Genomic DNA, 27,943 nt, shown 5'->3' with positions numbered 1-27,943 from the left:
TCAATGGGAAATATTTCTTTATTCGGTGTATGACGGTAGCGCCCGCACCCTCCTCCCCGCTGGGGGTCTCAGTCAGGGACCAGGGCCCCCCCCCTGCACTGTGCTAGGTGCTGTACGAACACAAAACAAAGAGATGCCCTGTCCCAAGGAGCCTCCAATCTAAGGCAAGAGACATCAGGTGGAGGCAGGCAGTTGGGGCGGTAGAAGGAAACGAGCCCTGGAAGCAAGCTGGCCCAGGGGTGCTTTGCACTGCCTTGGCCCGGGTGTTCGCTGAGCTGCCAACGATTGTAATGGCCAGCTGGGGCTGAAGGCTGTAGCCTCCCTGGTTGCTTTCGAGCTGGCTTTCCCCAGCTGGTGAGAGCCTGCACCTCCCAGCCACCTGCCTGGGAAGTGATCTGGCCCTTAACCATTCAACAGAAGGATCCAGTCCCGTTTAAGAAGGAGCTGCCGGGAACTGTGCTCGTCTGCACTGCGCGGGGGGGGTTGGCACCAATTCCAGTGCAGATGCCCCCCCGGTGCAGACAGGCAAAGCTGCTCTTTGCAGCTGGGCCCTGCTGGATTTCCCTGCTTCTTCCTCTTCCGCCCCCTGGGATGCCCCCTGTTTGTCCTTCCCCCTCTTACACGGCCTGGGCTGGGCGGGGCCAGGTCCAGGTCAGCACCCAGTCCGCCAAGGCCGTGGGCAGGTAGGAGAGGGGGATGTAGAGGAACTGGGCGTCCCAGCCCCCGGAGTAGCGGGTACGGGGGTGGCGGGCCGTCAGCGCGTGCTCCATGCAGTCGGTGACCAGGTAGAGATTGGTGCTGGGCTTTGTCAAGAGTGACTCTCTGGTGAGCTTGTAGACTGTAAGCAGACAAGGGGGAGAGGTCAGTCCCATGCCTCCCCCCCAGATTTCAATCCAGAGGGGTTCAGCCCTTTGTGGGAGGGGAGGGAGACTAAGATTTGACCCCTGCGGCTGCAAAGAAATGCTCTGACCGTTACGGTGACTTCCTGAGTCTGCAGGCAGCCTGCGTCAATAGCTCGGCCCCAATTCAGATCATTGGCGGGTTGACTCTTAAACATAACGATGACTCCCTGGGAACTGGATTTCCAGTCAATGTCAGTGCATAACTCTGGGGAATCCCCTAGTTGGAAGCAACTGACTCTCTGGGGAGAGGCTAAAATTTTCGGAGGACTCGACACCCCTCAAACGCACTCAGAGCCCCCGCTGCAAAAGTCCTACCTGCGGAGAATCTCCATTAGCTGCTAACAGCGTAGGGTGGACCCCCCACAACCGCGCAGCGTGCATCCGTCCTGCAGAGGGCAGCCTCTCCCACCTACACCCAGCGCGTGAGTCCATTACAGCCGTCGAGCGCCCCTTTGCGGAAATGTGGCTGTAGTCAGGCAGAGCAGCTCCGGGGTCCCCGTCAGGGGAGACGAGGGGACAGATTGTGTATGGGCTGCCTGGCTTCTCCCCTCTTCCCACCCTCGGGAGCCTGCCCAGAGAGCCCCTGTCTCCCCACGGCGCCAGAAGAGCTCTCACGGCTGTCGAAGTAACACTGCCCGTAGCTCTCCTTGACTTCGGGGCAGGCATGGCGCCAGCTCTCCTCCAGGCACTCCAGATGGTGCTGGGTATCCGTCATGACCGTGCGGAAATAGCCGGGCTCCACCACGGCGATCTTCACGCCGAAGGGCCGGAGCTCGCGCCTGGAACGGAACGAGCCCGTCACCGCCCGCCACCGGGCGCCGCCGATTTCGGGAGCCCCCCCCAGCTCCCCCTTTGGGAACAAGGCCCAACGCTTCTGGAGTGGGGCCCCTTAAAATCAAAGCACCTGGAAATCAGTGGCCAGGGACAGGTTTCCCAAAGGACTAAGGATTTGGGGGCCCGACGGGGGACCCTCAAAGGAGCCTGCTCCCCTGAGAGCGGGCGCAAAGGATCATCTCTGCGACTCAGGCTCTTTTAAGGGGTTTCAGGGCAGGCCCTCAAAAGTTGTGGGCCCCAAATTTGCTTTAGAAACTCCTAGCCCTGGGCCTCTCTGCACTTGGCCATTTCTGGGCTGATCTGGGGCCAAGGTGGGGCAGGGGAGCAGGCGGCTCTCGCAGGTACCTGAGGCTGTCGGAGAATGCCTCCACGCCATACTTAGAAGGGCAGTAGCCCCCTCCGTAGAAGGCCAGCCGGCCCAGGATACTGGCCACGTTGACGACCCGGCCCCTGGCTTGCTTCACCAGGGGCAGGACGCTGAGGGTCACCTCGATCAGGCCGATCAGGTTCACGTCCAGCACCTTGACGAAGTCATCCTTGGTCAGCCACTCGTTGGGGGCCAGGGAGCCGATGATCCCCGCATTGTTCACCAGGCCCCACAGCCCTGGGAAAGGGACAGCGAATGAGCACGGCGGGAGGCTGTTCCCCTTCGATCTGAAATCTCCTAACAGCACCAACGTCCATCCACACCTGGCAATTAAACCAACCCCCGTCCTGGCCCCAATCCCCCATATGTGCCTGGGGCAGCTACTAAAGGGCCATTTCTCTGGGCGTGGGCCGGGACCGTCTGCAGCGTGCTGAGGTTATCTGGCATCATCTGGCATCACTGTGCCTTGAACGCAGCTGCCGACGGCGCTTCGTCCTTGGCGGAGAAGAACTGGTGCATTGAAACTGGAGCTGGGGGAGGGCAGGACACCCAGCCCCCCACCCTCTAAGCCACTAGGCCCCAGGAGTCCTGGCTCACAGCTTCCATTGCTCTAACCACTAGCCCCCCCCTTCTTCCCCAGGGATAGGAATAGAACCCAGGAGTCCCGGTTCCCAGCGCTCACTGCTCTAACCACTAGACCCCACTCCCTCCCCCCAGGATGGGAATAGAACCTAGGAGTCCTGGCTCCCAGCCCCCCCTACTCTAAGCCACTAGACCCCACACCCCTCCCAGAGATGGGAATAGAACCCAGGAGTCCTGGCTCCCAGCGCTTGCTGCTCTAACCACTAGACCCCACTCCCTCCCCCCAGGATGTGAATAGAACCCAGGAGTCCTAGCTCCCAACCCTTCACTCCTTTCCTGGCTGTCGCATTAGCACAGCCCCAGCCTGTGTGAGCTCAGAGCTGCCCCTGGCAAAGGGGCAGGTGGGATTCAGGGGCCCCACCTTTGTCCCCCACTTGTTCCTTCACCCAGGCGGTGGCCGCGGCGATGCTGTCGGTGCGGGTGACGTCCAGGATCACCGTTTGCAGCCGCTCCGACGTCGCCTTCTTCAGCTGCTCCGCGCCCTGCTGGGTGAGGCAAGCCGCCAGCACCCGCAGGCCCCGCATATCCAGGTGCTTGGCCAGCAGGTGCCCGAAGCCGGAGTCGCAGCCGGTGATCAGGACGTATTTCTCTCGGAGGTTCTGCACTGCCTGCTGCTCCCGATACCATCGGTGCAGGAAGTACAGCCCCAGCAGGGCGGCCAGGTACAGCCACATCCTCCCGCACTGCAAACAAACCAACCAGCCAGATGGGGCAAGACTTGCGCTGAAATGCAGCCAGCTCTGGGGTGGGTCGGAGCAGCCGCTTAACAGCGCAGAGCACCGAAGGAGTGCGTAGAAGCCTGCCTGCAGCGGCCACAGGATTCATGAGCACCACGGCCCAACGCATCTAACACAAGTGGGACTTTAGAAGAGACGGAGCCTGGGGTTTTAGAATTAAACTCCTTATGGACATAAAACCGATTTTCCCGAGCTCTCAGCCCCCCCATGTTCTGAACACGGGCCGTATTTTCAATTGCGCTTAGCAGCCAGCAACTCCCGCTGGGCCGCAGGAGTCTAGGTTTCCCAACGAGCCCTGCTGCCAACACACCGAGCCCCGCTAAATTCACCAGCCTCAAACGGTAGGAGATCCCAGCTGGGGCCGGTTTACAGCCGCTGGGTACGGAGGTGAATGCCGGGACAAGAGGCCAGCCAGGGGAGAACCCACCCCTTTGATTCGCCCTAGGTAGCAGTTGTGCCGGCCTGCAGACCACGGTTCATGGTCCCTTTGAGATCTGCCCGAGCCAGCAGCCCTGAGCCAGCCCCTGCCCCCTACCCTTCCCTGTATCAATCACGCAGGAGGACACCAGCCCCTTTGCTCCGTCAAGCCTCCAACCAGCTACCTGTGAGCAAGATCTCCGCTTGCCTTGGCTGTCAGCTCCCGCCTGGTCTGCCTGGTCTGCAGCCTTCGGACTAGATGGACACAACGAAGGTGAAGGACATACCACGCCCCGTGGAGCGGAGCTGGGCAGAGGTCCCGGGCAGGCGTCTGAGCAGTGGATGGGGGCGGCGAATGCATCAACAGAGGAAAGGCCAGGGTGCAAGGTTCTGCCTGTGCATAAACAAAAGGGTTGTGTCAGTTTGTTCTGGCCCCAAAAGGGATTCAGAAAAACCAGCCCGTGAAATCCCAGCGGTGCTGAGTTCCTGGGTGCTCAGACTGGGGGTATCAAAGCCTAGTCTGTAGGCGGGGAAGTGTGTGGCTGGGCAGGCTGATTAGCTGGAATGGGCGTGGGTTGGATGAAAAGTAATAATTAATGTTTTATGTTGTGGAAAATGTAAGAAAGAACAATTCCAGAACAGACCCCCGGATTTGGCGTGACCATTAGAAAGAAAATATGTCTCTCGGCCTGCTGAGTTTGTGCTCGCTGAAAGAGGCCTGCCAATTTGCAACGTCTATGCCCATTTGCAAGGTCTGTGCCAATTGGAGAAAAACATCCAGAGACAAGGAGTTTATTCTAAAAGTAACAAGATAACAGCTGTCCTTGATGGCTGGTACAAACTTTGTTTTCCTATGTGACGAAGTGGGACTGTTCTTAATGTTTCCTCTGAATAGAGTGGGGGTGCCTCAGTTTCCCCTAGGCAGTTCTTAAGTATCTAGGTGGTGGGATAACGGTGTATGATCATTGCAGAGCCCTAGAGGGCAGGCGTGTGCAGGGGTCTGGACACAGAGAATGGCTGACACCCTGTTTCCTGGCAACTGATGGCCTGGGCCCTTCCCCCCTGCCAGGTGAGAGCTAAAGGGTTGGAGAACAAAGGAATCAGGTGACCTCCTGGCCCGGGACAGGGACAAAACCCAGAGGAGGAGGGGCTGGAGGGAGTTTCAGTTTGGGTCTGGCTGGGGACGAGGAGTGAAGGGCAGAAGGGGTTGTCTGGCTCACTGCCCCCCAAAATGGACCCAGCTGAGGGGTCCTGTTCTCTGCACCTGCAAGCTCTGTGTTAGACCATGTTCCTGTCGTCTAATAAACCTTCTGTTTTACTGGCTGGCTGAGAGTCCCGTCTGACTGCGGAGTTGGGGGGCAGGACCCTCTGGCTTCCCTAGGAGCCCACCTGGGCGGACTTGCTGTGGGAAGTGCACGGAGGGGCAGAGGATGCCGAATGCGCTCCGAGGTCAGACCCAGGAAGGTGGAGCCGGGTGAGCTGTGTGTCCTGCAGACAGGCTGCTCCCAGAGAGAAGACTTCCCCAGAGTCCTGACTGGCTTCATAGGGAGCAGTTCCAGAGCATCGCCCGGGGACCCCGTGACATCCTAAACTCCAGAATAAGATCTGTGAACCCCCCACTCTTGCATGCTTATCTTGTTCGTTTCCTTTTAGGGGTAACAAGTGGGATGAGTAGACTTATTGAAGTGTGCCATGGCCCACTGATGTTAGAATGGTTATGTTAAAGGATGGGTAGGTGACAAAATGCAGATGGGACAGGATATACGATGGAGTGTGAGTGGGATTCTATGTATGATTGAACGAGGAATGAAAGATTAAAGATTGAGGTGCCAGCCTTAAAATAAGAGCGTTTGGCTGAAGAATACAGTGGACGAGACAGCCTGATAACCCTGAGGGCATACTTGCCCCAGGGACTGGGGGCCGAAGAACAAGACAACAACATGCTGTCATTCCGTCCTTGCTGTGCCATCTGTGTGACTGACTGTCACTTCAAACGTGAGAACAGCATGACGAGGCAAATACAGGAGGATGGATCCCTACAAGAACAGACCCTGAAGACTGAGGACTTTAGGTCTGATTCTGCAAACCAACTTCCAGGAGCATCAGATGCACATCTGACAAGGCCCTGCTCCCTCCTTGTGTCCAGGCCTCCTGGCCAGTGGCTTGGTACGAGCAACTCTAAGGCTGGTAACTATGATAACAACCTGGCAGAACCCGTGTGTGTGTGAATGAATGTGAAATTGGATGGAATGTCATTGCTATAACTGACTGCTTACCAGGATTCTTTCTGTGTTCACAGTAAACATGGCATCTGGCCTTTTCCCCTTTAATAAGATCCTGCTCGTTTTTATTTTATTGGTATAACATTTGCCTAGAGATCGACAGAAGGGAACGCCCAGGATTTTGGTGCTTCTCTGAGATTAGGGCCCCAGTGTGCCCGGAACTGGACGGACCCCCCTCCCAACCAAGATTGGGGCTCCATTGTGACAGGCATTACACAGTCACACACCCCCAACCGAGATGGGGGCCCCATTGTGTCTGGCACTGTGCAACCCCTGCCCCCACATGATGCAATGCACCCCTGTATTCACACCCAGCACGCCATTGTAACCGTCTTTGTACAAGGGACGCCTGGGGAGGTATCGTTTGGAAACTCATCCTTTGCTGATCAGTAGTGTCCTGACCACATAGGCTTGGCAGCATTGGATGTGAAGCGAGACGCTTTCCCCGCACGATGTGATTTACACACAGTCCAAACCCCACAGCCGTGCCCTGGCAGAAGTCAGCAAGCGGGTTTGTCCTGAGCAAAAGACTGTGTGTTTGCCTTAAGCTGCATTTAAGCAGTAAACAGAGTCATCAGGTGCAAAAGGGGAAGGAAGGAAACAAAAGGAAACTTGCATGTAAGTACATGCAGGTGAAAAAACCCAGCAGGGAACATCCTTCCACATATATGCTTTGTCCACTGGTTCTCAGCTGGCAATGTTTTTCGGGGATGGGGGGGACATAAATGATAAAAAGGAGGGACAAACACCTCAGGGAATCCCCCCTCTCTCTCCCTACCCATCTCATTCTCTGCAGCTGAGAAGACCAAGGAAACAGCTGTTGGACTCTGGGGGACGGGGCCTGACTTGAAGAGTTCGGTCAGTATGACCGTGCGCTGGAGGCATGTGGTGAGGAACTCCGCTTGTATCGGATACAGGTTGTTAAATTCGGCACTAGGAAGTGTTTTATCTTTATTTTTCTTGTAGCCATTTCTGATTTTTGTATGCCTCGGTGCTCGTACTCACTTCAAGCCTCTTGCTTTGTAGCTAATCAGCTTGTTTTACTGTTTGACCTAACCCAGTGTGTTTACATTGAGGTGTCTGGGTAACTCTGGTTCAGGTGACAAGCTGCTGTATATTATTCCCCTGAAGGAATAAGAGACTTACCGCATTCACCCTGTCCAGGAGGGGGCTGGGCAGCACAGGATGTACGTTTCAGGGGGGATCTGGGACTGGGAGTGTGTCAGGGTCACCCTGCATTGTAACCCAGGCTGGTGAGAGCCAGGGTGCACCTGGCAGGCTGCAGTTACACACACACACCAGGGAGTGACCTGCAGGCTAGTGGCAGGTTGTGAACAGTCCGCGTTGGAGCAAGGTTGCAGGGCAGGGAGCACAGAGCCCCTCACTGGTCTGGATTGCATACTGATCACGGACGCACTGTGCTGGGTGTTGCACAGATCCCCCCCCCCCCCCCCCCCCGGGGACTGAAATTAGGGGCCCTAATGTGCCAGGCGCTGCACAGACCCTGACCCAGAGCAGGGCCCCATCGTAGTGGGTGCTGGCCAGACACACAGTGAGCGGCCCCTGCCCCCTCGTGTTCCCTGGGATCAGGGTCTCCCACAGACCGTTTCCTCCTGCCCCCCGATAGTTAGAAGCTGGCTCATGCCCTGAAGCAGGAGGATTTGTAATCCGGCCGCAGCATATTGTCCTTGTCACGCAGACCCTAAATCTCTCCCTTGTTCCTATTGGTATTTTTTGAAGATGGGGAGAGGTCGAAATCTGCACTGTCCACGTGAATTTCAGGATCAGCCTTGGACTGTGGTGCAGCTCTTCCCCCAGCAACCAGCACTCTGTCCTGTGGAATCTCAGCACCTTCCCTATCGCTGGGGAAATGAATAATTAACTGCCCCAAGGTCCAGCAAATATCAACTTTCCCCCAGCGGTTCACCAGCCAGGGCAGTGCATTCATTCCTGCCTGCCTGTTAGCGAGGGAGGCTGCGCTGAAGGGAGGCCAGGGAAGCAGTTTCCGCCTTTGCAGCCCCTGGGAAAGCAGGGACACGATCGACTGGGCCCCAGCCTTCAATCAGTGAATGATTTGTGGAGCCCTCGCTACCCCCTCCCCCGTGCAAAGGCTTCATGGCCACAGATTGCAAGGTGAAAACAGCAGGGCTCTGAGCATAGCGAATACCAAGCCAAAGCTTAGCCCTGGTCTACACTAGGACTTCAGGTCGAATTTAGCAGCGTTAAATCGATGTAAACCTGCACCCGTCCACACAATGAAGCCCTTTATTTCGACTTAAAGGGCTCTTAAAATCGATTTCCTTACTCCACCCCTGACAAGTGGATTAGCGCTTAAATCGACGTTGCCGGCTCGAATTTGGGGTACTGTGGACACAATTTGCCGGTATTGGCCTCCGGGAGCTATCCCAGAGTGCTCCATTGTGACCGCTCTGGACAGCACTCTCAACTCAGATGCACTGGCCAGGTAGACAGGAAAAGAACCGCGAACTTTTGAATCTCATTTCCTGTTTGGCCAGCATGGCAAGCTGCAGGTGACCATGCAGATCTCATCAGCAGAGGTGACCATGATGGAGTCCCAGAATCGCAAAAGAGCTCCAGCATGGACCGAACGGGAGGTACGGGATCTGGTCGCTGTTTGGGGAGAGGAATACGTGCTATCAGAACTCCGTTCCAGTTTTCAAAATGCCAAAACCTTTGTCAAAATCTCCCAGGGCATGAAGGACAGAGGCCATAACAGGGACCCGAAGCAGTGCTGCATGAAACTTAAGGAGCATAGGCAAGCCTACCAGAAAACCAGAGAGGCGAACGGCCGCTCCGGGTCAGAGCCCCAAACATGCTGCTTCTATGATGAGCTGCATGCCATTTTAGGGGGTTCAGCCACCACTACCCCAGCCGTGTTGTTTGACTCCTTCAATGGAGATGGAGGCAATATGGAAGCAGGTTTTGGGGACGAAGAAGATGATGATGAGGAGGAGGTTGTAGATAGCTCACAGCAAGCAAGCAGAGAAACCGGTTTTCCCGACAGCCAGGAACTGTTTCTCACCCTAGACCTGGAGCCAGTACCCCCCGAACCCACCCAAGGCTGCCTCCTGGACCCAGCAGGCGGAGAAGGGACCTCTGGTGAGTGTACCTTTTAAAATACTATACATGGTTTAAAAGCAAGCATGTGAAAGGATTACTTTGCCCTGGCATTTGCGGTTCTCCTAGATGTAGTCCTAAAGCCTTTGCAAAAGGTTTCTGGGGAGGGCAGCCTTATTGCATCCTTCATGGTAGGACACTTTACCACTCCAGGCCAGTAAGACGTACTCGGGAATCATTGTAGAACAAAGCATTGCAGTGTATGTTTGCTGGCATTCAAACAACATCCGTTCTTTATCTCTCTGTGTTAGCCTCAGGAGAGTGAGATATCATTCATGGTCACCTGGTTGAAATAGAGTGCTTTTCTTCAGGGGACACTCAGAGGAGCCCATTCCTGCTGGGCTGTTTGCCTGTGGCTAAACAGAAATGTTCCCCGCTGTTAGCCACAGGGAGGGGGGACGGTTGAGGGGGTAGTCACGCGGTGGGAGGAGGCAAAATGCGACCTTGTAACGAAAGCACATGTGCTATGTATGTAATGTTAACAGCAAGGTTTACCCTGAAAGAGTGTAGCCACTGTTTTATAAAATGTGTCTTTTTAAATACCGCTGTCCCTTTTTTTTTCTCCACCAGCTGCATGTGTTTCAATGATCACAGGATCTTCTCCTTCCCAGAGGCTAGTGAAGCTTAGAAAGAAAAAAAAACGCACTCGCGATGAAATGTTCTCCGAGCTCATGCTGTCCTCCCACACTGACAGAGCACAGACGAATGCGTGGAGGCAAATAATGTCAGAGTGCAGGAAAGCACAAAATGACCGGGAGGAGAGGTGGCGGGCTGAAGAGAGTAAGTGGCGGGCTGAAGAGAGTAAGTGGCGGGCTGAAGACAGGGCCGAAGCTCAAATGTGGCGGCAGCGTGATGAGAGGAGGCAGGATTCAATGCTGAGGCTGCTGCAGGACCAAACCAGTATGCTCCAGTGTATGGTTGAGCTGCAGCAAAGGCAGCTGGAGCACAGACTGCCACTGCAGCCCCTGTGTAACCAACCGCCCTCCTCCCCAAGTTCCATAGCCTCCACACCCAGACGCCCAAGAACGCGGTGGGGGGGCCTCCGGCCAACCAGCCACTCCACCACAGAGGATTGCCCAAAAAAAAGAAGGCTGTCATTCAATAAATTTTAAAGTTGTAAACTTTTAAAGTGCTGTGCTTAAAGTGCTGTGTGGCATTTTCCTTCCCTCCTCCACCACCCCTCCTGGGCTACCTTGGTAGTCATCCCCCTATTTGTGTGATGAATGAATAAAGAATGCATGAATGTGAAGCAACAATGACTTTATTGCCTCTGCAAGCGGTGATTGAAGGGAGGAGGGGCGGGTGGTTAGCTTACAGGGAAGTAGAGTGAACCAAGGGGCAGGGGGTTTCATCAAGGAGAAACAAACAGAACTTTCACACCGTAGCCTGGCCAGTCATGAAACTGGTTTTCAAAGCTTCTCTGATGCGTACCGCGCCCTCCTGTGCTCTTCTAACCGCCCTGGTGTCTGGCCGCGCGTAACCAGCAGCCAGGCGATTTGCCTCAACCTCCCACCCCGCCATAAATGTCTCCCCCTTACTCTCACAGATATTGTGGAGCACACAGCAAGCAGTAATAACAGTGGGAATATTGGTTTCGCTGAGGTCTAAGCGAGTCAGTAAACTGCGCCAGCGCGCCTTTAAACGTCCAAATGCACATTCTACCACCATTCTGCACTTGCTCAGCCTGTAGTTGAACAGCTCCTGACTACTGTCCAGGCTGCCTGTGTACGGCTTCATGAGCCAGGGCATTAAGGGGTAGGCTGGGTCCCCAAGGATACATATAGGCATTTCAACATCCCCAACAGTTATTTTCTGGTCTGGGAATAAAGTCCCTTCCTGCAGCTTTTGAAACAGACCAGAGTTCCTGAAGATGCGAGCATCATGCACCTTTCCCGGCCATCCCACGTTGATGTTGGTGAAACGTCCCTTGTGATCCACCAGAGCTTGCAGCACTATTGAAAAGTACCCCTTGCGGTTTATGTACTCGGCGGCTTGGTGCTCCGGTGCCAAGATAGGGATATAGGTTCCGTCTATAGCCCCACCACAGTTAGGGAATCCCATTGCAGCAAAGCCATCCACTATGACCTGCACATTTCCCAGGGTCACTACCCTTGATATCAGCAGATCTTTGATTGCGTGGGCTACTTGCATCACAGCAGCCCCCACAGTAGATTTGCCCACTCCAAATTGATTCCCGACTGACCGGTAGCTGTCTGGTGTTGCAAGCTTCCACAGGGCTATCGCCACTCGCTTCTCAACTGTGAGGGCTGCTCTCATCTTGGTATTCATGCGCTTCAGGGCAGGGGAAAGCAAGTCACAGAGTTCCATGAAAGTGCCCTTACGCATGCGAAAGTTTCGCAGCCACTGGGAATCATCCCAGACCTGCAACACTGTGCGGTCCCACCAGTCTGTGCTTGTTTCCCGAGCCCAGAATCGGCGTTCCACAGCATGAACCTGCCCCATTAGCACCATGATGCATGCATTGGCAGGGCCCATGCTTTCAGAGAAATCTGTGTCCATGTCCTGATCACTCACGTGACCGCGCTGACGTCGCCTCCTCGCCCGGTATCGCTTTGCCAGGTTCTGGTGCTGCATATACTGCTGGATAATGCGTGTGGTGTTTAATGTGCTCCTAATTGCCAAAGTGAGCTGAGCGGCCTCCATGCTTGCCTTGGTATGGCGTCCGCACAGAAAAAAGGCGCGGAACGATTGTCTGCCGTTGCTCTGACGGAGGGAGGGGCGACTGACGACACGGCTTACAGGGTTGGCTTCAGGGAGCTAAAATCAACAAAGGGGGTGCCTGTACATCAAGGAGTATTTCAGGCAGGACTTCACGGAGGGTTCCAATAAGAAATGGTGCACCTAAGTTATTGTTCTTATTGGAACAAGGAGGTTAGCCTGGCCTCTGACTGATACATGCCTAGATTTACCTCACTGCACCTTCTCTGTGAGTGACTGCAGTGTGACCTAGAGGAATGAGTCCCCTAGACAGGGGAGGAGGCAAATGAGTACAAAACAAATCTGGTCTATTTCTTGTTTTGACCCACTCCATCTATCTTTTACATCTTTGGCTGGCAGCAGACGGTGCAGAAGGACTGCATGCCATCCACATCTCATGGCTGCTCGGCAGAAGATGGTACAATACGACTGCTAGCAATCCTCATCTCTTGCCTGCCTGGCAGAAGATGGTACAGTACGACTGCTAGCAATCCGTATCGCCTGCCCGCTCACCATAAGACGGTTCAATAGGACTGACTGCAGGACTAAAGAGAATGACCTGGTCAAGTCACTCCAAATTTAGTCCCTGCGCCCATGTCTGCCCAGGCGCTCCCAGCCGACGCGGCCAGGAGCACCTCGGACACGACGAGGACGACTACCAATCATATTGCACCGTCTGCTGCCAGAAGGCAATGGATTGCTGCTACTGTGCAGCAAAGCTGTACCACGTCTGCCAGCACCCAGGAGACATAGGGTGACGGTTACCTGAGCGGGCTCCATGCTTGCCGTGGTATGGCGTCTGCACAGGTAACTCAGGAAAAAAGGTGCGAAATGATTGTCTGCCCTTGCTTTCACGGAGGGAGGGAGGGAACGGGGGCCTGACGATACGTACCCAGAACCACCCGCGACAATGTTTTAGCCCCATCAGAGTGCTCCATTGTGACTGCTCTGGACAGCACTCTCAGATGCCCGATTGTTTGCCGTTGCTCTGATGCCGGGAGGGGCGCTTACAGGGTTGGCTTCAGGGAGCTAAAATCAACAAAGGGGGTGCCTGTACATCAAGGAGTATTTCAGGCAGGACTTCACAGAGGGTTCCAATAAGAAATGGTGCACCTAAGTTATTGTCCTTATTGGAACAAGAAGGTTAGCCTGGCCTCTGATTGATACATGGCTAGATTTACCTCGCTGCACCTTCTCTGTGAGTGACTGCAGTGTGACCTAGAGGAATGAGTCCCCTAGACAGGGGAGGGGGGGAAGCAAATGAGTACAAAACAAATCTGGTCTATTTCTTGTTTTGACCCACTCCATCTATCTTTTACATCTTTGGCTGGCAGCAGACAGTGCAGAAGGACTGCATGCCATCCACATCTCATGGCTGCTCGGCAGAAGATGGTACAGTACGACTGCTAGCAGTCCGTATCGCCTGCCCGCTCACCATAAGACGGTTCAATAGGACTGACTGCAGGACTAAAGAGAATGACCTGGTCAAGTCACTCCAAATTTAGTCCCTGCGCCCATGTCTGCCCAGGCGCTCCCAGCCGACGTGGCCAGGAGCACCTCGGACATGACGATGACGGCTACCAGTCCTACTGCACCGTCTGCTGCCACAAGGCAAGGGGTTACTGCTGCTGTGTAGCAATGCCGTACCGCATCTGCCAGCACCCAGGAGACATACAGTGCCAGTTACCTGAGCGGGCTCCATGCTTGCCGTGGTATGGCGTCTGCACAGGTAACTCAGGAAAAAAGGCGCGAAATGATTGTCTGCCCTTGCTTTCACGGAGGGAGGGAGGGAACGGGGGCCTGACGATATGTACCCAGAACCACCCGCGACACTGTTTTAGCCCCATCAGGCATTGGGATCTCAACCCAGAATTCCAATGGGCAGCGGAGACTGCGGGAACTGTGGGATAGCTACCCACAGTGCAACGCTCCGGAAGTCGACGCTTGCCTCGGTACTGTGGACGCACTCCGCCGAGTTAATGCACTTAGAGCATTTTCTGTGGGGACACACACTCGAATATATAAAACCGATTTCTAAAAAACCGACTTCTATAAATTCGACCTTATTCCGTAGTGTAGACAAACCCATAGATAGGTGGGAGGGGGGGCGCAGAGAAGCAATATGGTACTAGAGGAGCGTGGGCCCTGACCCCGTGAGATGGCGAGGATCTCCATGACATGCGATCAGTACAGGGCCTCTGACACACGGCCAGTCCCGTTCCATCCCGCCGCAGCTTCCCCCTGAACGATGCGTGTGCTGGGGGGCGGTGGCTGGGGCGGAGGGCTGTGTACGTGGGGACTAGGGTGACCAGACAGCAAATGTGAAAAATCGGGACGGGGGCAAGGGGTAATAGGAGCCTAGATAAGAAAAAGACCCAAAAATGGGGACTGTCCCTATAAAATCGGGACATCTGGTCGCCCTAGTGGGGACGGGGGTGGCCCTTCCGGGCAGCGAGCCACCGGGCATCGCAGTCAGGGGGCTGCAGTCTGAGGCGGGACTTGGCTCCTCACGCCACTCGGGGCACTGGCCTTGCCAGGCGGGGGGCTCTGCTGCCCACGGCCCCCAGGGGCTTTGCAAGGCACCGTAGGCAGGGGGCTGGTTTGCACCTCTGGGGGCCCGTGCGGTGACTGGGGCCGCCCTGCATTGCGCTGGAGTCAGAGGGCTCGGGCTGCAGCACCTTGGGGTGCCCGGCGGTGGGGGGGGCTGCAGCACCTCGGGGTGCCCGGGGGGGGGAGGTGCCCTTGAAGTCTGCAGGGGCTTTGCAGGTGGGTTGCGAGGCGCAGCGGCCCCCAGGCTCGCTCTGCAGCCCCCAGGCTCGCTCTGCAATGCGGGCTGGGGGGGGGGGGCGGGGGTTCGCGTCGCGCCCCCGGGGCTGCCGCGGAGCGAGCCCCCCCCCGGACTACAGCTCCCAGCCGCCCCGCGCCGGCCCCGCCCTGCCCACGTGCGCCGCGCGCGAGCCGGTTCCCGCGCGCGCCGGCCGGTCCCTGCCCCTGCGGCCCGCGGGCCATGGCCGGGTTCGAGCCGGGCTCCCTGCCCGACCTGCTGCCGCTCTACTACCGCCGCCTCTTCCCCCACGGGCCCTACGGGCGCTGGCTCAGCTACGGCGGGGGTGAGCTGGGGGGGCTCCGGCCGCCGGGGGCTCTCGGGGGGTGCACGCAGCGCGCGGTGTGCCCGGGGAGATGGGGGGGTGCCCGGGGGCGATGCCTGGGGAGATGGGGGGCGTGCACGGGGACATGAGGTGTGTGCACGGGGGGGGGTGCCCGGGGAGATGGAGGGCGTGCACGGCGGGGCGTGCCCGGGGAGATCGGGGGGTGCATAGGAGGGCGTGCCCGGGGAGATGGGGGGCGTGCCCGGGGGGGTGCCCGGGGAGATGGGGGGCGTGCACGGGAGATGGGGGGCGTGCACGGGGGGGATGCCCGGGGAGATGGGGGGCGTGCACGGGGGGGATGCCCGGGGAGATGGAGGGGTGCCCGGGGGGGTGCCCGGGAGATGGGGGGCGTGCCCGGGGAGATGGGGAGGTGCACGGGGACATGAGGTGTGTGCACGGGGGGGGGGGTTGCCCGGGGAGATGGAGGGCGTGCACGGGGGGGGGTGCCCGGGGAGATGGGGGGCGTGCACGGCGGGGCGTGCCCGGGGAGATGGGGGGGTACCCGGGGGGGTGCCCGGGGAGATGGGGGGTGTGCACGGGGGGGATGCCCGGGGAGATGGGGGGCGTCCACGGGGGGGTGCCCGGGGAGATGGGGGGCGTGCCCAGGGACATGAGGTGTGTGCACGGCGGGGGGTGCCCAGGGAGATGGAGGGTGTGCACGGGGGGGGGTGCCCGGGGAGATGGGGGGGTGCCCGGAGGGGTTCACGCAGGGGGGCGGTGGGGAGGTGCACGGGGAGATTGGGGTGTGTGCACGGGGAGATGAGGGGTACACGCAGGGGGTGCACGAAAGGAGTGGTGGGGGGTGCATGGCGATATGGGGGTGCACAGGGATATGGGGGTGCATGCATGGGGGGACACGTGCACGGGGGGGAGGGTGCATGCTCGGGGAGGGGGAAGCTTGTACTGTGGGTGGAAAATGGGGGGAGGGAGCAGGACAGGGAAGTGTAAAAGGAGGGATTCTAAAAGGCCCAGGTCCTGAAGTTGGGACCCTTCAGGGGGGCAGCAGGGAAGGAGGGGATCTAAGGGGTGAGGAGCTGCGTGTGGGGGGAGCCCCAAGCTAAGGGAGCGGGGGGCTGTAGGTCAGGCTTGAGGGCCCTTAGATCGGGATGTGTGCGCACTCCAGCAGCTCCCTAGGGCGCTCAGACAGTCCCAAGTGCAGCAGCCGTTTCCCTTGCAGTGGTGAAGAATTACTTCCAGCGGCGGGAGTTCTCCTTCACGCTGCGCGATGACATCTACGTGCGGTACCAGTCCTTCAACAGCCCCCAGGAGCTGGAGAAAGAGATGCAGAAAATGAACCCCTATAAGATCGACGTGGGAGCCGTGTATTCGCATCGAGTGAGTCCGGACTGAGAGATCCAGTATTCGCCGGTCTGGTCTACGCATTAAACGAACATCAGCGTAGTGATGGTGCTCCAGGGCGTCAAAATCCCTCCCCGCCCCGAGCCCCTCAGCTCTGCCAGCCTAACCCAGGGTGTAGATTCAGCTTGGTCGAAGGATGAATGCTGAGGGAAGTGGAGTTCCTTGCGTCTACACGATGAGTTTACAGCAGGAGAGCTATGGCACGGTAGCCGTACGATTCTAGCACCCGGAGTGTAGACAGGGCAGGTCACCCAGGTGACTTATCGTTTTTCTTTATTGATGGAGAAACAGAGGCCCAGAGAGGGATGTGGCTAAACTGGGAAAAGGGATGACCTTGTAAATTATAGACCTGACCTTGTTCCCAGGTAATATAATGGAACTGTTAATACGGGACACGATAAATAAAGAATTAAAGCAGGATAATATAATTAATGCCAATTAACAGGGGTTTATGGAAAACAGATCTTGTCAAAGTAGCTTGAGATCTTTTTCCGATGAGACTGCAAGTTTGGTTGATAATGGTCATAGTGTTGATGTAATCCAGCGGTTCTCAACCTTCCCAGACCGCTGTCCCCCTTTCAGGAGTCCGATTTGTCTTGCGCACCCCCAAGTTTCACCTCACTTAAAAACTACTTGCTTACAAAATCAGACAAAAATACAGAAGTGTCACAGCGTCCTATTACCGACAAATGGCTGACTTTCTCATTTGTACCATCTAATTATAAAATAAATCAATTGGAATATAAATATTGTACTAACATTTCAGTGTACAGAGCAGCATAAACAAGTCATTGTCTGTATGAAATCGTAGTCTGTCCTGAGTTCGCTAGTGCGTTTTAGGTCACCTGTTGTAAAACGAGGCAACTATCTAGATGAGTTGACGTACCCCCCGGAAGATCCCTGCATACGCCTGGGTGAGAACCACTGATGTGATCGACTTCTGCAAGGCGTTTGACTTGGTACCACGTGCCATTCTGATTAAGAAACTAGAGCGATGCTAAATCAACATGGCACATATTAAATGGATTCAAAATTGGCTGACTGCCGGGACTCAAACTAATTGTAAATAGGGAATTATCACTGAGAGGGTGCGTTTCTAGGGCGGGTCCCTCAGGAGTTGGTTCTTGACCATGTGTCACTGAACTGGAAGGAAACGTCGAATCGTCACTAACGAAGTTGGCAGATGACACAGAAAATTGGGAGAAGAGTGAAGAGGACAGGTCACTGACACAGAGCGATCTGGGTTGCTTGGTAAACTGGACGCACGCAAACTGTGTTTTCAGTAGGGACTAATGTAAAGTCGTACACCTAGGAACAAAGACTCCCGGGCCCTCTGCTCTAACCGTTTGACCAGACTAATCCTGAAGCCTGGGATAGAACCCAGGAGTCCTAATTCATATTCTCCATCCCCTGCACCATCGGACTAGCAGGAGATCCTCGGAGTCCTGACTCCCAGCCCCGCTGCTCTAACCATTTGACCAGTTGTTCTCTATCGGGGGTAGGCAGAGATCTTCCAGGGGGGTCGTCAGCTCATCTAGAGATTTGCCTAGTTTTACAACAGGTGACATAAAAAGCATTAGTGAAGTCAGGACAAACTACAATTTCATACAGACAATGACTTGTTGATACTGCTCTGTACACTGAAATGTCAGGACAGTATTTATATTCCTGTCGATTTATTTTATAATTAGATGGTGAAAATGAGAAAGGAAGCAGTTTTTCAGTAACGGTGGGGCTGTGACACTTGTGTTTTTATGTCTGATTTTGTAAGCAAGTAATTTTAAGTGAGGTGAAACTTGGGGGTGCGCAAGACAAATCGGACTCCTGAAAGGGGGGACAGCGGTCTGGAAACGTTGAGAGCCCCTGCATTTGACGACGCTGCCCTCCCAGAGCTGGGACTAGAGCCCAGGAATCTTGACTCCCGGTCTGGTGCGGGAAGTGCCATTTGTGTGGCAGGATCCCTGGTGCGGTGCGGGGTCTGCGAGACGCTGCTTGCTCCCCGCCAACCGAGGGAGAGAGCTGGACGAGGTGCTAGCCTGGGGCTGGGAGCACATTGCAAAATCCCCTGTAGCAGCCGCCGCGGCGAGGGCTGGTGGCCAGACCCATCTCCGTTGCCTTGTAATGCAGCGATTCTGGTGGCACGTGAATGCAACGCCGCTGGCTTAGCAGGTCCCGTGGAGGGATCCCCGGCCAAACCGGCGGTCGCCCGCGCGGGCCCCACAGCCGTCGAAACTGACCGGTTCTTCCCCTTCTGCAGCCAAGCCAGTGCAACACCGTGCACCGGGGCGCCTTCCAGGCTCAGGAGAAGGAGCTGGTGTTCGACATAGACATGACGGATTACGACGACGTCCGGAGCTGCTGCAGGTATTTGCTCTTGCCAGTCGCTCCTAGAGAGCCCCAGTGTGGCACAGACATGTTATGAGACAGTCCCTGCCCCAACCTACTTGCAGTCTAAAGAGATGAAGCAGACAAAGGAACCCCATGTTACAGATGGGGAAACTGAGGCACGGGGTCAGGCCAAGGTCACAAAGGCGCTGCCCCAGAGAGTTCCCACCCTGGCTATGAGCAAGGGGTAGGCAACTGGGTGTGGTTCTGACAGCAGGACCCTGTGGCTGCTTGGTCAGCCGTGCCCGGGTCATGGGGGTTTATACTGTGGAAGGCTCATGCTTACTCTGCCTTGCCTCCGTGCCGCTCTCCTTTCAGCTCCGCTGAGATCTGCTCCAAGTGCTGGACCCTTATGACCATCGCGATCCGGGTCATCGACCGCGCGCTCGTGGGCAAGTACCCGCCGCGCCCCTTGGGGCCCATCACTGCTCTATTGGCCGGTCTGCATGGCACCGTTGGGGCTCGGCCGTTTCCTCCCTAACCGCGTCCCAGAAGTCTGCGGTGGTCGTCGTCCGTCGTCATCATCCCCCCCCCCCCCCTCTCCACCTGGCTGGGAGTCGCCTTGGCAACTCCTATTTGGTGTAAAACGGGACCCATTTCAGCGGCCCGACATGTGGCGGTGGGACCCGCAGAGACCACAGGTCCCAGTGTGCATTGCAGGTCGAGATGGCACACTGCATGCTGGGATATGTAGGCCACATATGTGTTGGCGAGAGCCGTGCGGGGTCCTTTGGCACAGCCCGAGGGGTGCTGTTCGCCCTGGGCTCCTGACCAGCTCTGTGTCAGTTATGATGCCGCTCGTTTTAACCCGTTTGCCAACAGGGATATGGGCTAAGCCAGGAGGGGCAAGAGGGCTCGTAGGGCATGTGGGATGCAAAATAAACTGGAGCCTCTCTCGGGTCTGTTTGCAGACTCCAGAACGTAACCCCATGTATCCTGGCCCTCTGTGGGACCCAGGGCGCCCCAGAACTCTGCTCCACAGAGGTTTACCTGTTTCTTGTACGATCCTTCTTGTTTCCAACCCGAGCTCTGCGCTGACTTTGCTCCTTGTCCCCCTCCCCGCCGCAGAGGATTTCGGGGTGAAGCACCGCCTGTGGGTGTATTCGGGCCGGCGAGGCGTCCACTGCTGGGTGTGTGATGACGCCGTCCGGAAGTGGTCGTCCGCCATGCGCTCCGCGACGGTGGAGTATCTCACCCTCGTGAAGGTGCGTGGGAGCCGACGGGGCAGGGGTGGCCTGAGAAACTGGCTGCCTCCCATCTCTCTTCAGAAGCCAGGCCGTGCTGAGCACGGCAACGCAAGTATGGGGTCTGTCGGTCGTAGGTGCTCGCCTGGCCCCAGTCACTGCGGTATCAGCAATGGCTTTATCCTCACCCCCTTGAGAGGCAGCCCCCCCCCCCCCCCCATTTGCACAACTGAGGCAGAATGGGTACGTCTACACTGCAAAAAAAAAAAAAAAAGACCCGCGACAGCGAGCCTGAGGCCGGGTCTGCAGACTCGGGCTTGCAGGGCTCTAACCTCGAGGGCGTCTGTGGTTGGTCCGGAGCATGGACCCCAGCTGGAGCTGTGAGCATTCAGGTCCTCTGCAGATGGTGCCCTCGAGCCAGAATCTCCCACCCCGGTGCCTGGCGCTGGGCTCCTCGCTCAGCGTCTGGTTTCCGGATAAGGGGAGGGGTTGGGCTGTACGAATCGTCTCCTCTTTCGCTTCCCAGGGCGGGTCCGAAACCGTAAAGAAGGTGAACCTGACTGACCCCATTCACCCGTTCATCAGGTCAGTTGCCGTGACGCTGGATGGCATCTCATGTACCTCAGTCTGGGTTAGTCGCGTGCCGTGCCCTGCTCCGGGGCACATTGGGCCTGGGTGTCGGTTGTATTCAGACCCCTCTGTGCCGCTTAGAGCAGCTTAAAGGAGGTGAGAATGACTCCCTGGGAGCCCCTCCGCGATGGTGTGGAGCAAGACATAAGGGGCTCTTCATCTGCTCTGCGCCCAGCCCCTGGCATAGCGGGCAGGTGAGGGTGTGACTAGATCGCACTTGAGTTATGGCTAATCTCTGCTTCCTGAGGGCCACAGGGAGAGGAGTGTATGCTGGAGTAGCCCTGGGGCTGCTCTAACTTAATCAGGAGCCAGGCAGGATCCTGCCTGGTCCCAGAATACAGCTTAGATCCCCCTCGCCCTACGTGCAGGGAGGAAGTAGCTGAGCGTCAGGCCCGCCATGTGGCGTTAGGGGCATCAGGCTTAAATCCAGGCGTTGTGTTGCCTTCCTCTGCCAAAGCGCATGGCAGCTCGTCAAGCTTCTTAGCTCTCTCATCTCCCCCCACCCCCTGTTCCCCCAGCAACTCGCTGAGTCTGGTGGAGCCGTACTTCGAAGAATACGCCCTGGTGGGCCAGGATATCCTGGGCAGCAACGAGAGCTGGGAGAAGGTGGTTGCCCTCGTCCCAGAGCATATCCTTCGGCTGTTCGCAGGGCCTTTCCTAAAGCACTGCCTCTGGGGATGGGGGCTAGAACTCGAGGGTCCCGGCTCTTGGAGTCTCCCGAGACAGAGGCTCTGCATGCGGGATGCGCCGAGTGCCTTCAGCTCGGCTCTAGGGGCGACATCTGTCAAGGGAGCCGAGAAACGGTTATCGGGCAGTGAAATCAACGGGCCAAGCCTGTAATTCGCGGGAGCTACCGCCTGGGGGGCTGCCCATCGATCGCAGTAGAGTGACCCCAGTTTCCACCTGCTGGGGCTCTGGACCACAGAGTCCTGTCCTGCCTTCACAGAGCGCACCTGGTCCAATCTCGGTCAGGGCTTCTAGGGGCTGTCGCGTTACACGCATTGTAATAGCCCTGTAGCCGTGTCAGTTGGTCAGGTCTGGGTTTCCTGGGGTATAGCTGCGTTTTCCCCACTTCTCCGAGATGGGAAATGCTCGTGGCGTGCCTTTGGCACAAGAGAAATACAAAGGCGTGTGCGTGGGATTGACGCACAGTGCTGTAAGCTCCTAGGGCCTTTGTCTGTCTCTGAGGGGGGCTTCACAGAGACCCAGTCCCCATGCTACTGCCCTTCGGACAGTGACCCAGCTGTTGCCTTTTGAATATTGGAGCTTCGGTGTTCCCTTGATGGGGAGTTGGCCCCTAGGAGAGCCTTGTTGTAACCCCTTAACAGCTGATCACCGGTTCGAGAGAGCCTGCTGCGGGAATTCCCCAAAAAGCGTGATTCGCTCCAGCGCTGGGAGCTCCTGAAAAACAAAATGGATAAATGCAGGGTAAGGAACAGCCCAAGAACGTAGCTGGGGATGGGAGAGAATCGAGGTGCTTTGTGGCTCGTTGGGGACAGTTAGTCTTTGGGCCCGATCCATTGATTGAATATTTTTTCCCCCGTTGGGTTCAGTGCTCTTTGCATCAGGTTCTGGGGTCTGATTTAACTTACTCTCTGCTCCTGCCCCAGCCCTATATGGGCCTCTGCAGTATCCAGATCTGGGCACGCCCCTAGAATAATAACAGTGCCTAGCTCTTATCTGACGCTTTCCATCCGTCAGCCTCAAAGTGCATTACAAAGATTGGTATCGTTCCCTCCCATTTTACTCATGGGGAAACTGAGGCACAGCGAGGTGGTGGGATTTGCCAGTGGCAGAGTCGGGAATAGAATCCAGGCTTCTGAGTCCCAATCCAGCACTGGGCCCTGTTCGGATGGGGATGCCCTGCCCTGCCAACAGCACCCCACGGCGAGGGGTATTCCCTGGTGACTGGTTCGCATCCAGAATCGGGGACGCTGGCTTTACCTGGGGTGGTGACGTCCTTGAATCTCCGGGGTAGGACTCGTTTCCAGCGGGCGCAGAGATAGGGAGCGTATGGGGCCTTGTAGCACAAAAGTCGTCCCCAGCCCATGACTGTCCGTCTGCTCCTAGCCCTCCCACGCGGAGTCGGAGATCATGTTGCAGTTCTGCTTCCCCCGGCTGGATATCAACGTCAGCAAGGGAGTCAGCCACTTACTGAAGAGCCCGTTCAGCGTCCACCCCAAAACAGGTCATGCATGCACACCGATGTAGGTCCGGCGGGGCGGGGCGGTCGTGTTATCCCCATTCCGCGGGTGGGGAATCTCGCCAGCGTGAGAAACTCAGCCAGCCGCCTTCCGCCCCGTCGGCAGCCCCCGAAGCCCCTCCTTGTTTCAGACCAGAGTGGGGAGTAAGTTCCCTGCCAGACGCTCCCCTGGCTAATGCAATGGGAGATCCTGGCGCCATGAGCTTCCTTTCGGGCAGAGAGCTGACAGTCAGCTCCTGCCTGCGGACCCAGGTCTCCATGCAGTCCAGAAATCCCCACCGTCTTTACCTTACCTTCCTCATCTCGTACCTCGGCCAGTGTAATTTGCAGGGCCTAATGAGCCCCGTTGCGCTAGGCGCTGTCCAAACACAACCAAAAGACAGTCCCATCCCCTGCCTGGGCTCGTGGTGAGCTGTGACTGCATCTCCCTATGCTAAACTCGCTTCTGTCCCTGTCCCCTCCCTCTCTTCAGCCCTGGCTGTGTGTCTCCACCTGAGACTCGCAGCAAACCGAGGTTGCTAGCTCTTTAGGCCAGGGGCTGTCTAGCTTCTTTCTTGCGCAGCGTCCAGCCCAAGGGGCCCTGACCCCTCATTGTGGCCTCTGGGTGACACAGGAAACACGCCACTGGTAAGGTGATGCTGGTTTTGCCTCTCCTAGGTCGTGTTTCGGTCCCGATCGATTTGCAGAAGCTGGATCAGTTTGACCCGTTCGCCGTTCCAACCATAAGGTACCAGTGATGGGCCGGGATTGCGGGACCCCTCTCTCCGCATGATGGGGCCTGTCTGGCTGTGTAACACAATCACTTCCGAATGCTGCTTTTCGTTCAGTCTGGGATTCCAGCGTCGACGGGCAGAACCCTTTTGATTTGGGGGGAGATCAGGAAATGGGGAGAGAGAAAATGGGGGACACCCAGAGCCCCTGCCCTGTGGGGCAATGTTCAGCCATCGAGGCGAGCCAGAAGGAGAGGAGACTTCATCCTAGCATGTGTTGTAATATGAGGATCTTTGGTCAGGGAGAGAGCACGCACCAGCCACTTGCCAATCCAGGGACCGGGGGGAGACAAAAGAAAGAGAGACAGAGCTCCTGGAATGGAGCAGGGGACAGTGGGAGACTCAGCCCCTGGCATGTGGGGAGGCAGGAGGGGGGAATGGAGCCTCCTAATGAGTGCAGAAGCAACAAGCGATTCCCCAAGGTATTTATCAGCACAAGGTGGATGGGGCCAGTTGGTTGGTTTTTACACCGCGGGGCAGGGAACCCCTCTCTCGCGTGATCTGTCCTGCGCGGAGTGGGCCGGGTCTGCGCTCCGCGAGTGAGCAGCCGTGCCATGAGGCTGCTCTGTGCTGATCTGTTTGGTGGGACCGATCGTGGCTACAGGCTAACCAGCGGCGTTGGGTAGCCAGTTCTAAGGGACTCTCACTCTGCTTGTTCTTAGCCGCCTCTGTAGTGAACTGGACACGGCTCATGAGGAGGAGGAGGAGGATGGAGAGAAGGAAAACGAGGCGGAGCCAGTGCCCAAGCGTCGCACCAGGGGTGAGTGGCTGGAGGCAGTCGTCCCGAAAGATGCTGCTTTTATTAAAACACGTTAATATGGGACCACGGAAGAGAGCGTGGTCTAGGAGACAGGAGACCTGGGTTCTGTGCCTTGCTCTGTGCCCATGGGCAAGGCACTTTGCCGTGTTCTGCCTCAGTTTCCCCTCCCAGCCTCTCTCATCTGTTTAGCTTGCAAGCTCTCCAGGACCGGGGCTGCCTCTTGCTGTGTGTCTGTGCAGCGCCCGGCCCGGTGGGGCCCGAACTTCGCTGGTGATGCTGTAGACAAAGAATATTCTAACAACTGAGGTCAGGCATGGCAGCTCCGTCTGGGCGCGGGGGAGACTAGCTTACGTATTGACCCAGCGGTCAGTCTTGCAAGTTGATACCCCTCTTTCCTAGTCAGTATTTCCGGTCCCCATAGCGGCCTCAACCAGGTTCCCCATGTTCCTAGAGCCACTCGTCAACCAAGGGGCTGGCTCAGTTTCATGCAACGGCCGGAGCTGCTCCAGGGCGCACAGCACAGAGGTCTTCAGCTCGCGAAGGGGAGGAAAGAGGCACCCCCTGGAAATTGCTGCACCCGGAAAATGAGCTTCCAAAGTAGAACAAAAAGTGCCCCCAGCTTTAGAATTTTTCCCAACCCTAGCGGCAAACTCCCAGACGTGTGAATTAACTGCTGCAGAGCCCAGTGGCATTTTAATAAGAATTAACCCCTTTCTCTTCTACAGCGCTTTTCACATTATCCCCTGTTTTACAGATCGGGAAACTGAGGTACACACAGGGGAAGTCACTCCAGCAGGGCCAGAAATTGAACTCAGGTCTCCCGAGTCACAAGCCTGTGCACTAGCCTCTAGGCAACACTGCCATTCTGCAGTGGCAGCATCCCACTGCAGCAATGTGAGCAATGCTGGGGGGGTGGAATTTTCCCTGTACACCTGACACAGTAAACCAGCGCTGAAACTACGAAGGCTAAGTTACGATACAGGCCTGGACGGAGGTTGAATTCACGTCCCCTCTTGATACAGCCAGCCTTGAGAGCCCAGGTGTGAGGGATTGTAACATGGGGCTCTCAGGGCTTTCCATACAGGAGGAAGTGGGGCTGCATGGCAGGATCTCCCGCATCATGCTCTGTACGGCCAGCAGATCCTTTGCACATGTCTCTCTTTGTCCCTTAGACTACAAGAAAACCAGCTTGGCTCCTTACGTGAGAGTCTTCGAACGGTTCGTGGAGGAAATGGACAAGTCTCGCAAAGGGGAGCTTCTCAGGAAGAGCGGTAGGGGCCAAGGAGGGGACTGGGTGGGGCTTTTCCTCTTCCAGGCTGCTCGAAACCTTTCAGGGCTCTCCCTTCCCTGCAGAAATGTGGTCCTGACTTCTAAGCGTGGGAGGGCGATACTGTCCAATGGTCAGTGCACAGCTGCCTGGGTTCTATTTCAGCTGTGTCACCCTGAAAAGTGACTTCAGCTCCCCTTAGGTTGTGTCCTCCCTGCAGATAAAAGGGGTGTTCTTCACTCAGGTTAATCCAGCGCTGAAGACATGGCAACTCTGCTCTTAACTCGGGTTAGCTGCTGTGAACTCTTTGGGACTGAGATGCGGCAGAACACCGAGCATGGTATGGCCCTGATTTCAGCCGAAGCCTCTGAGCTCTGCTGTAATACAAATAGTTAATAACAAAGACCCAGGGACCTGTACATGGTGGCTGAAGTGACTACGGACGGACAGTCTTAGGGATGAACTGCATTGCTCTGTTCAATGAGAACGTAACCAAGAAGGTTGTGTGTCTTAATGCCCGCAAACTTCCGCTTACTGCAGCCACACTCAGACCAGGTAGCTCTTCGGTGTGTCTCCTGCCGCTCTTCGCAGCACGTGATATTAAACCACTATGATTTAATTATTAGCCCATCAGGGTGCTTTTACTGTGTTATAACTGATTGTAGTTGATCAAATAATAATACCTAGTCAGTGATTTTGCTGTGAGAATAATATATACGTTCAATATTTCCCCGTCATTCTGTTAAAAATATGAATATAGAGCACCCATCATCAATGAAACAATGAATTCACATGCTGGCGGCTCTGCTGGGGAATGCTGAGCGCTAATTTGGCTCCTGAACTGCTGCGATCTGAGAATCACTGGCTTGGAGGAAAAGAAAGGCAGACGTATAATAAGCCACAGGTGCAGCTTTCTCTGGTGCATAAGATCCTGTGTTTCTTTCCTTTAGATTTACAAGGAGATTTCTGAGGATTCTGGCGTCTCCGGGGGGAAAATCTACGTCTGGTAAGTCCAGCCAGCCGTTACAAGAGCTCTGGTCAGGACAGCGGACTGTTCTAGTTCCCTTATTCTTCTTGGCATTAAAGGCTTTACCCAGCAGACTTCCAACAAAGAGAAACCCAACTGGTCTCGCCTAGTGGAGGAAGAGGATGTTCATTTTGCAGGGGCCAGCGTGAGCCTGGGCTTGGAGCACGCGCTGGGAGAAGGCCACACCGTGGATTGTTGGCAAGAAATTAGAACTGCTTCCTTCTGCGCGAAGCAAGGAGATGGGGCATGAGCTGATGTCAATTCCTCCCCTTGTCTGCACACAGCAGGTGGCTTAACCCACCCAGCCCTGTTTGTCGGCACAAGGGCAAGGTGGAATTTTACCTGCCTGACCAAGAGCCATTGGTAAAGTGGGAATTAGGAGCAGGGGGATCCCAGCTGGCTGATTCAAGAGGAAGGGAGGAAGTCTCATCGGCTGATAGATTCCAAGGGCACCAGGGATCTGGAATTGGCACCTGGCTGGTGCCTGCAAAAATGACCTGCGGGTTTTCTTTCTATCAGGGTAACTCTGCTGAGACTGAAGCTGATCCTTCAACCCGGGGGCAGGCAGTGGAGATTGTGTCTAGATTGCTGTCCTTTGCCAGCACAGAAGGAAAGAGCACCCTGTGCTCTGGGGCAAACCATTATTAATGGAAGAAGCTGCCTGACAGCCCCAGATGCATGAGATTGGACCATTGTATTCGTCATTTCTAAGCAATGGTTCCCCAGGCCCAGCTCTTCCAGATTTTGACCTCGACTGACTTATTCCAGACATCAAAGGCTACTCCAATTGTCCCTCTTCCTGCTTAACTGTTCCCTTCTGGCTGCAGCCTGTGTAGTCCTCTCCCTGCTGTGGGATTTAATTCGCAAGCTCTTTATCTCGGAGTGTCGAATGACTCCAGGCAGCCTGGGTCTGATGGCCCAGTAGGAGGCGGTCTGTGCATCCTTCTTTTGTACTTTTTTATGCACAAAGAAAACTATTAAAGGGTTCTGTTGAAGACGGTCTGTCTTTCTGGTGGTGGTTGTGCTGTGGGCTGCTGGTTGGGTTCACGGGGCGTGGTTGGGAAGTTATCCAGTGATCTGAAAAGATTACTAGACCCCCATGTCTCAGGGGAAAGAGCAGAGGTGGGATTACAGCTAGGTGCAGGACTGGAAAGGTCTGAGGGATACAGTGA

At 56.2% G+C, this 27,943-nt stretch overlaps 3 protein-coding genes across 5 annotated transcripts; 2 read left to right on the top strand and 1 right to left on the bottom strand.

Annotated features, from left to right (window-relative positions):
• LOC125627856 (17-beta-hydroxysteroid dehydrogenase type 6-like) lies at positions 1 to 3,419 on the bottom strand. The gene is made up of 4 exons (XM_048832434.2): positions 3,107 to 3,419; positions 2,082 to 2,340; positions 1,518 to 1,681; positions 1 to 838 (listed from the first exon to the last, which is right to left on the bottom strand). The coding sequence occupies exons 1-4, from the start codon at positions 3,417 to 3,419 to the stop codon at positions 618 to 620; spliced, it is 957 nt and encodes a 318-aa protein (XP_048688391.2). The 3' UTR covers positions 1 to 617.
• A 739-nt stretch (positions 3,420 to 4,158) lies between these two features.
• Positions 4,159 to 10,448, top strand: LOC125627852 (uncharacterized). 3 transcript variants are annotated; one of them, XM_048832429.2, is made up of 3 exons: positions 4,159 to 7,069; positions 8,698 to 9,301; positions 9,890 to 10,448. In XM_048832429.2, exons 1-3 carry the CDS (start codon positions 7,046 to 7,048, stop codon positions 10,429 to 10,431), a joined length of 1,170 nt encoding a protein of 389 aa, XP_048688386.2. In that variant the 5' UTR covers positions 4,159 to 7,045; the 3' UTR covers positions 10,432 to 10,448. The 3 variants fall into 3 exon arrangements, with proteins under 3 accessions (XP_048688386.2, XP_074977815.1, XP_074977816.1); XM_075121714.1 differs by having other exon boundaries at positions 7,922 to 9,301; XM_075121715.1 differs by having other exon boundaries at positions 4,159 to 7,098; positions 7,922 to 9,301.
• Positions 10,449 to 14,994: 4,546 nt separating this feature from the next.
• On the top strand, positions 14,995 to 27,766 carry PRIM1 (DNA primase subunit 1). The gene is made up of 14 exons (XM_048832410.2): positions 14,995 to 15,147; positions 16,364 to 16,521; positions 18,803 to 18,909; positions 19,249 to 19,322; positions 19,999 to 20,135; positions 20,641 to 20,699; positions 21,263 to 21,372; positions 22,081 to 22,172; positions 22,815 to 22,932; positions 23,605 to 23,674; positions 24,380 to 24,477; positions 25,650 to 25,748; positions 26,695 to 26,750; positions 27,291 to 27,766. Exons 1-13 carry the CDS (start codon positions 15,045 to 15,047, stop codon positions 26,712 to 26,714), a joined length of 1,245 nt encoding a protein of 414 aa, XP_048688367.2. The 5' UTR covers positions 14,995 to 15,044; the 3' UTR covers positions 26,715 to 26,750; positions 27,291 to 27,766.
• The last annotated feature ends 177 nt before the right edge of the window (positions 27,767 to 27,943 follow it).

The sequence above is a fragment of the Caretta caretta genome, chromosome 20 (genome assembly GCF_965140235.1).
Source record: "Caretta caretta isolate rCarCar2 chromosome 20, rCarCar1.hap1, whole genome shotgun sequence".
Classification (NCBI taxonomy): domain Eukaryota; kingdom Metazoa; phylum Chordata; order Testudines; family Cheloniidae; genus Caretta; species Caretta caretta.
The sequence above is the reverse complement of the archived record's forward strand: the minus strand, read 5'-3'. Positions and strand labels throughout refer to the sequence as shown.

Bases quoted from the DNA above. Each gene is read 5' to 3' on its own strand.
- LOC125627856 (XM_048832434.2), bottom strand. From the start codon at position 3,419: ATGTGGCTGTACCTGGCCGCCCTGCTGGGGCTGTACTTCCTGCACCGA. The intron at 2,341-3,106 runs GTGGGGCCCCTG...TCCCTTTCCCAG, and splicing joins GGAACAAGTGGGGGACAAAG to GGCTGTGGGGCCTGGTGAAC. The intron at 1,682-2,081 runs GTACCTGCGAGA...GTTCCGTTCCAG, and splicing joins GCATTCTCCGACAGCCTCAG to GCGCGAGCTCCGGCCCTTCG.
- LOC125627852 (XM_048832429.2), top strand. From the start codon at position 7,046: ATGACCGTGCGCTGGAGGCATGTG. The intron at 7,070-8,697 runs GTGAGGAACTCC...CTGTTTGGCCAG, and splicing joins CCGTGCGCTGGAGGCATGTG to CATGGCAAGCTGCAGGTGAC. The intron at 9,302-9,889 runs GTGAGTGTACCT...TTTCTCCACCAG, and splicing joins AGGCGGAGAAGGGACCTCTG to CTGCATGTGTTTCAATGATC.
- PRIM1 (XM_048832410.2), top strand. From the start codon at position 15,045: ATGGCCGGGTTCGAGCCGGGCTCCCTGCCCGACCTGCTGCCGCTCTAC. The intron at 23,675-24,379 runs GTACCAGTGATG...GCTTGTTCTTAG, and splicing joins TTCGCCGTTCCAACCATAAG to CCGCCTCTGTAGTGAACTGG. The intron at 24,478-25,649 runs GTGAGTGGCTGG...TTTGTCCCTTAG, and splicing joins GCCCAAGCGTCGCACCAGGG to ACTACAAGAAAACCAGCTTG.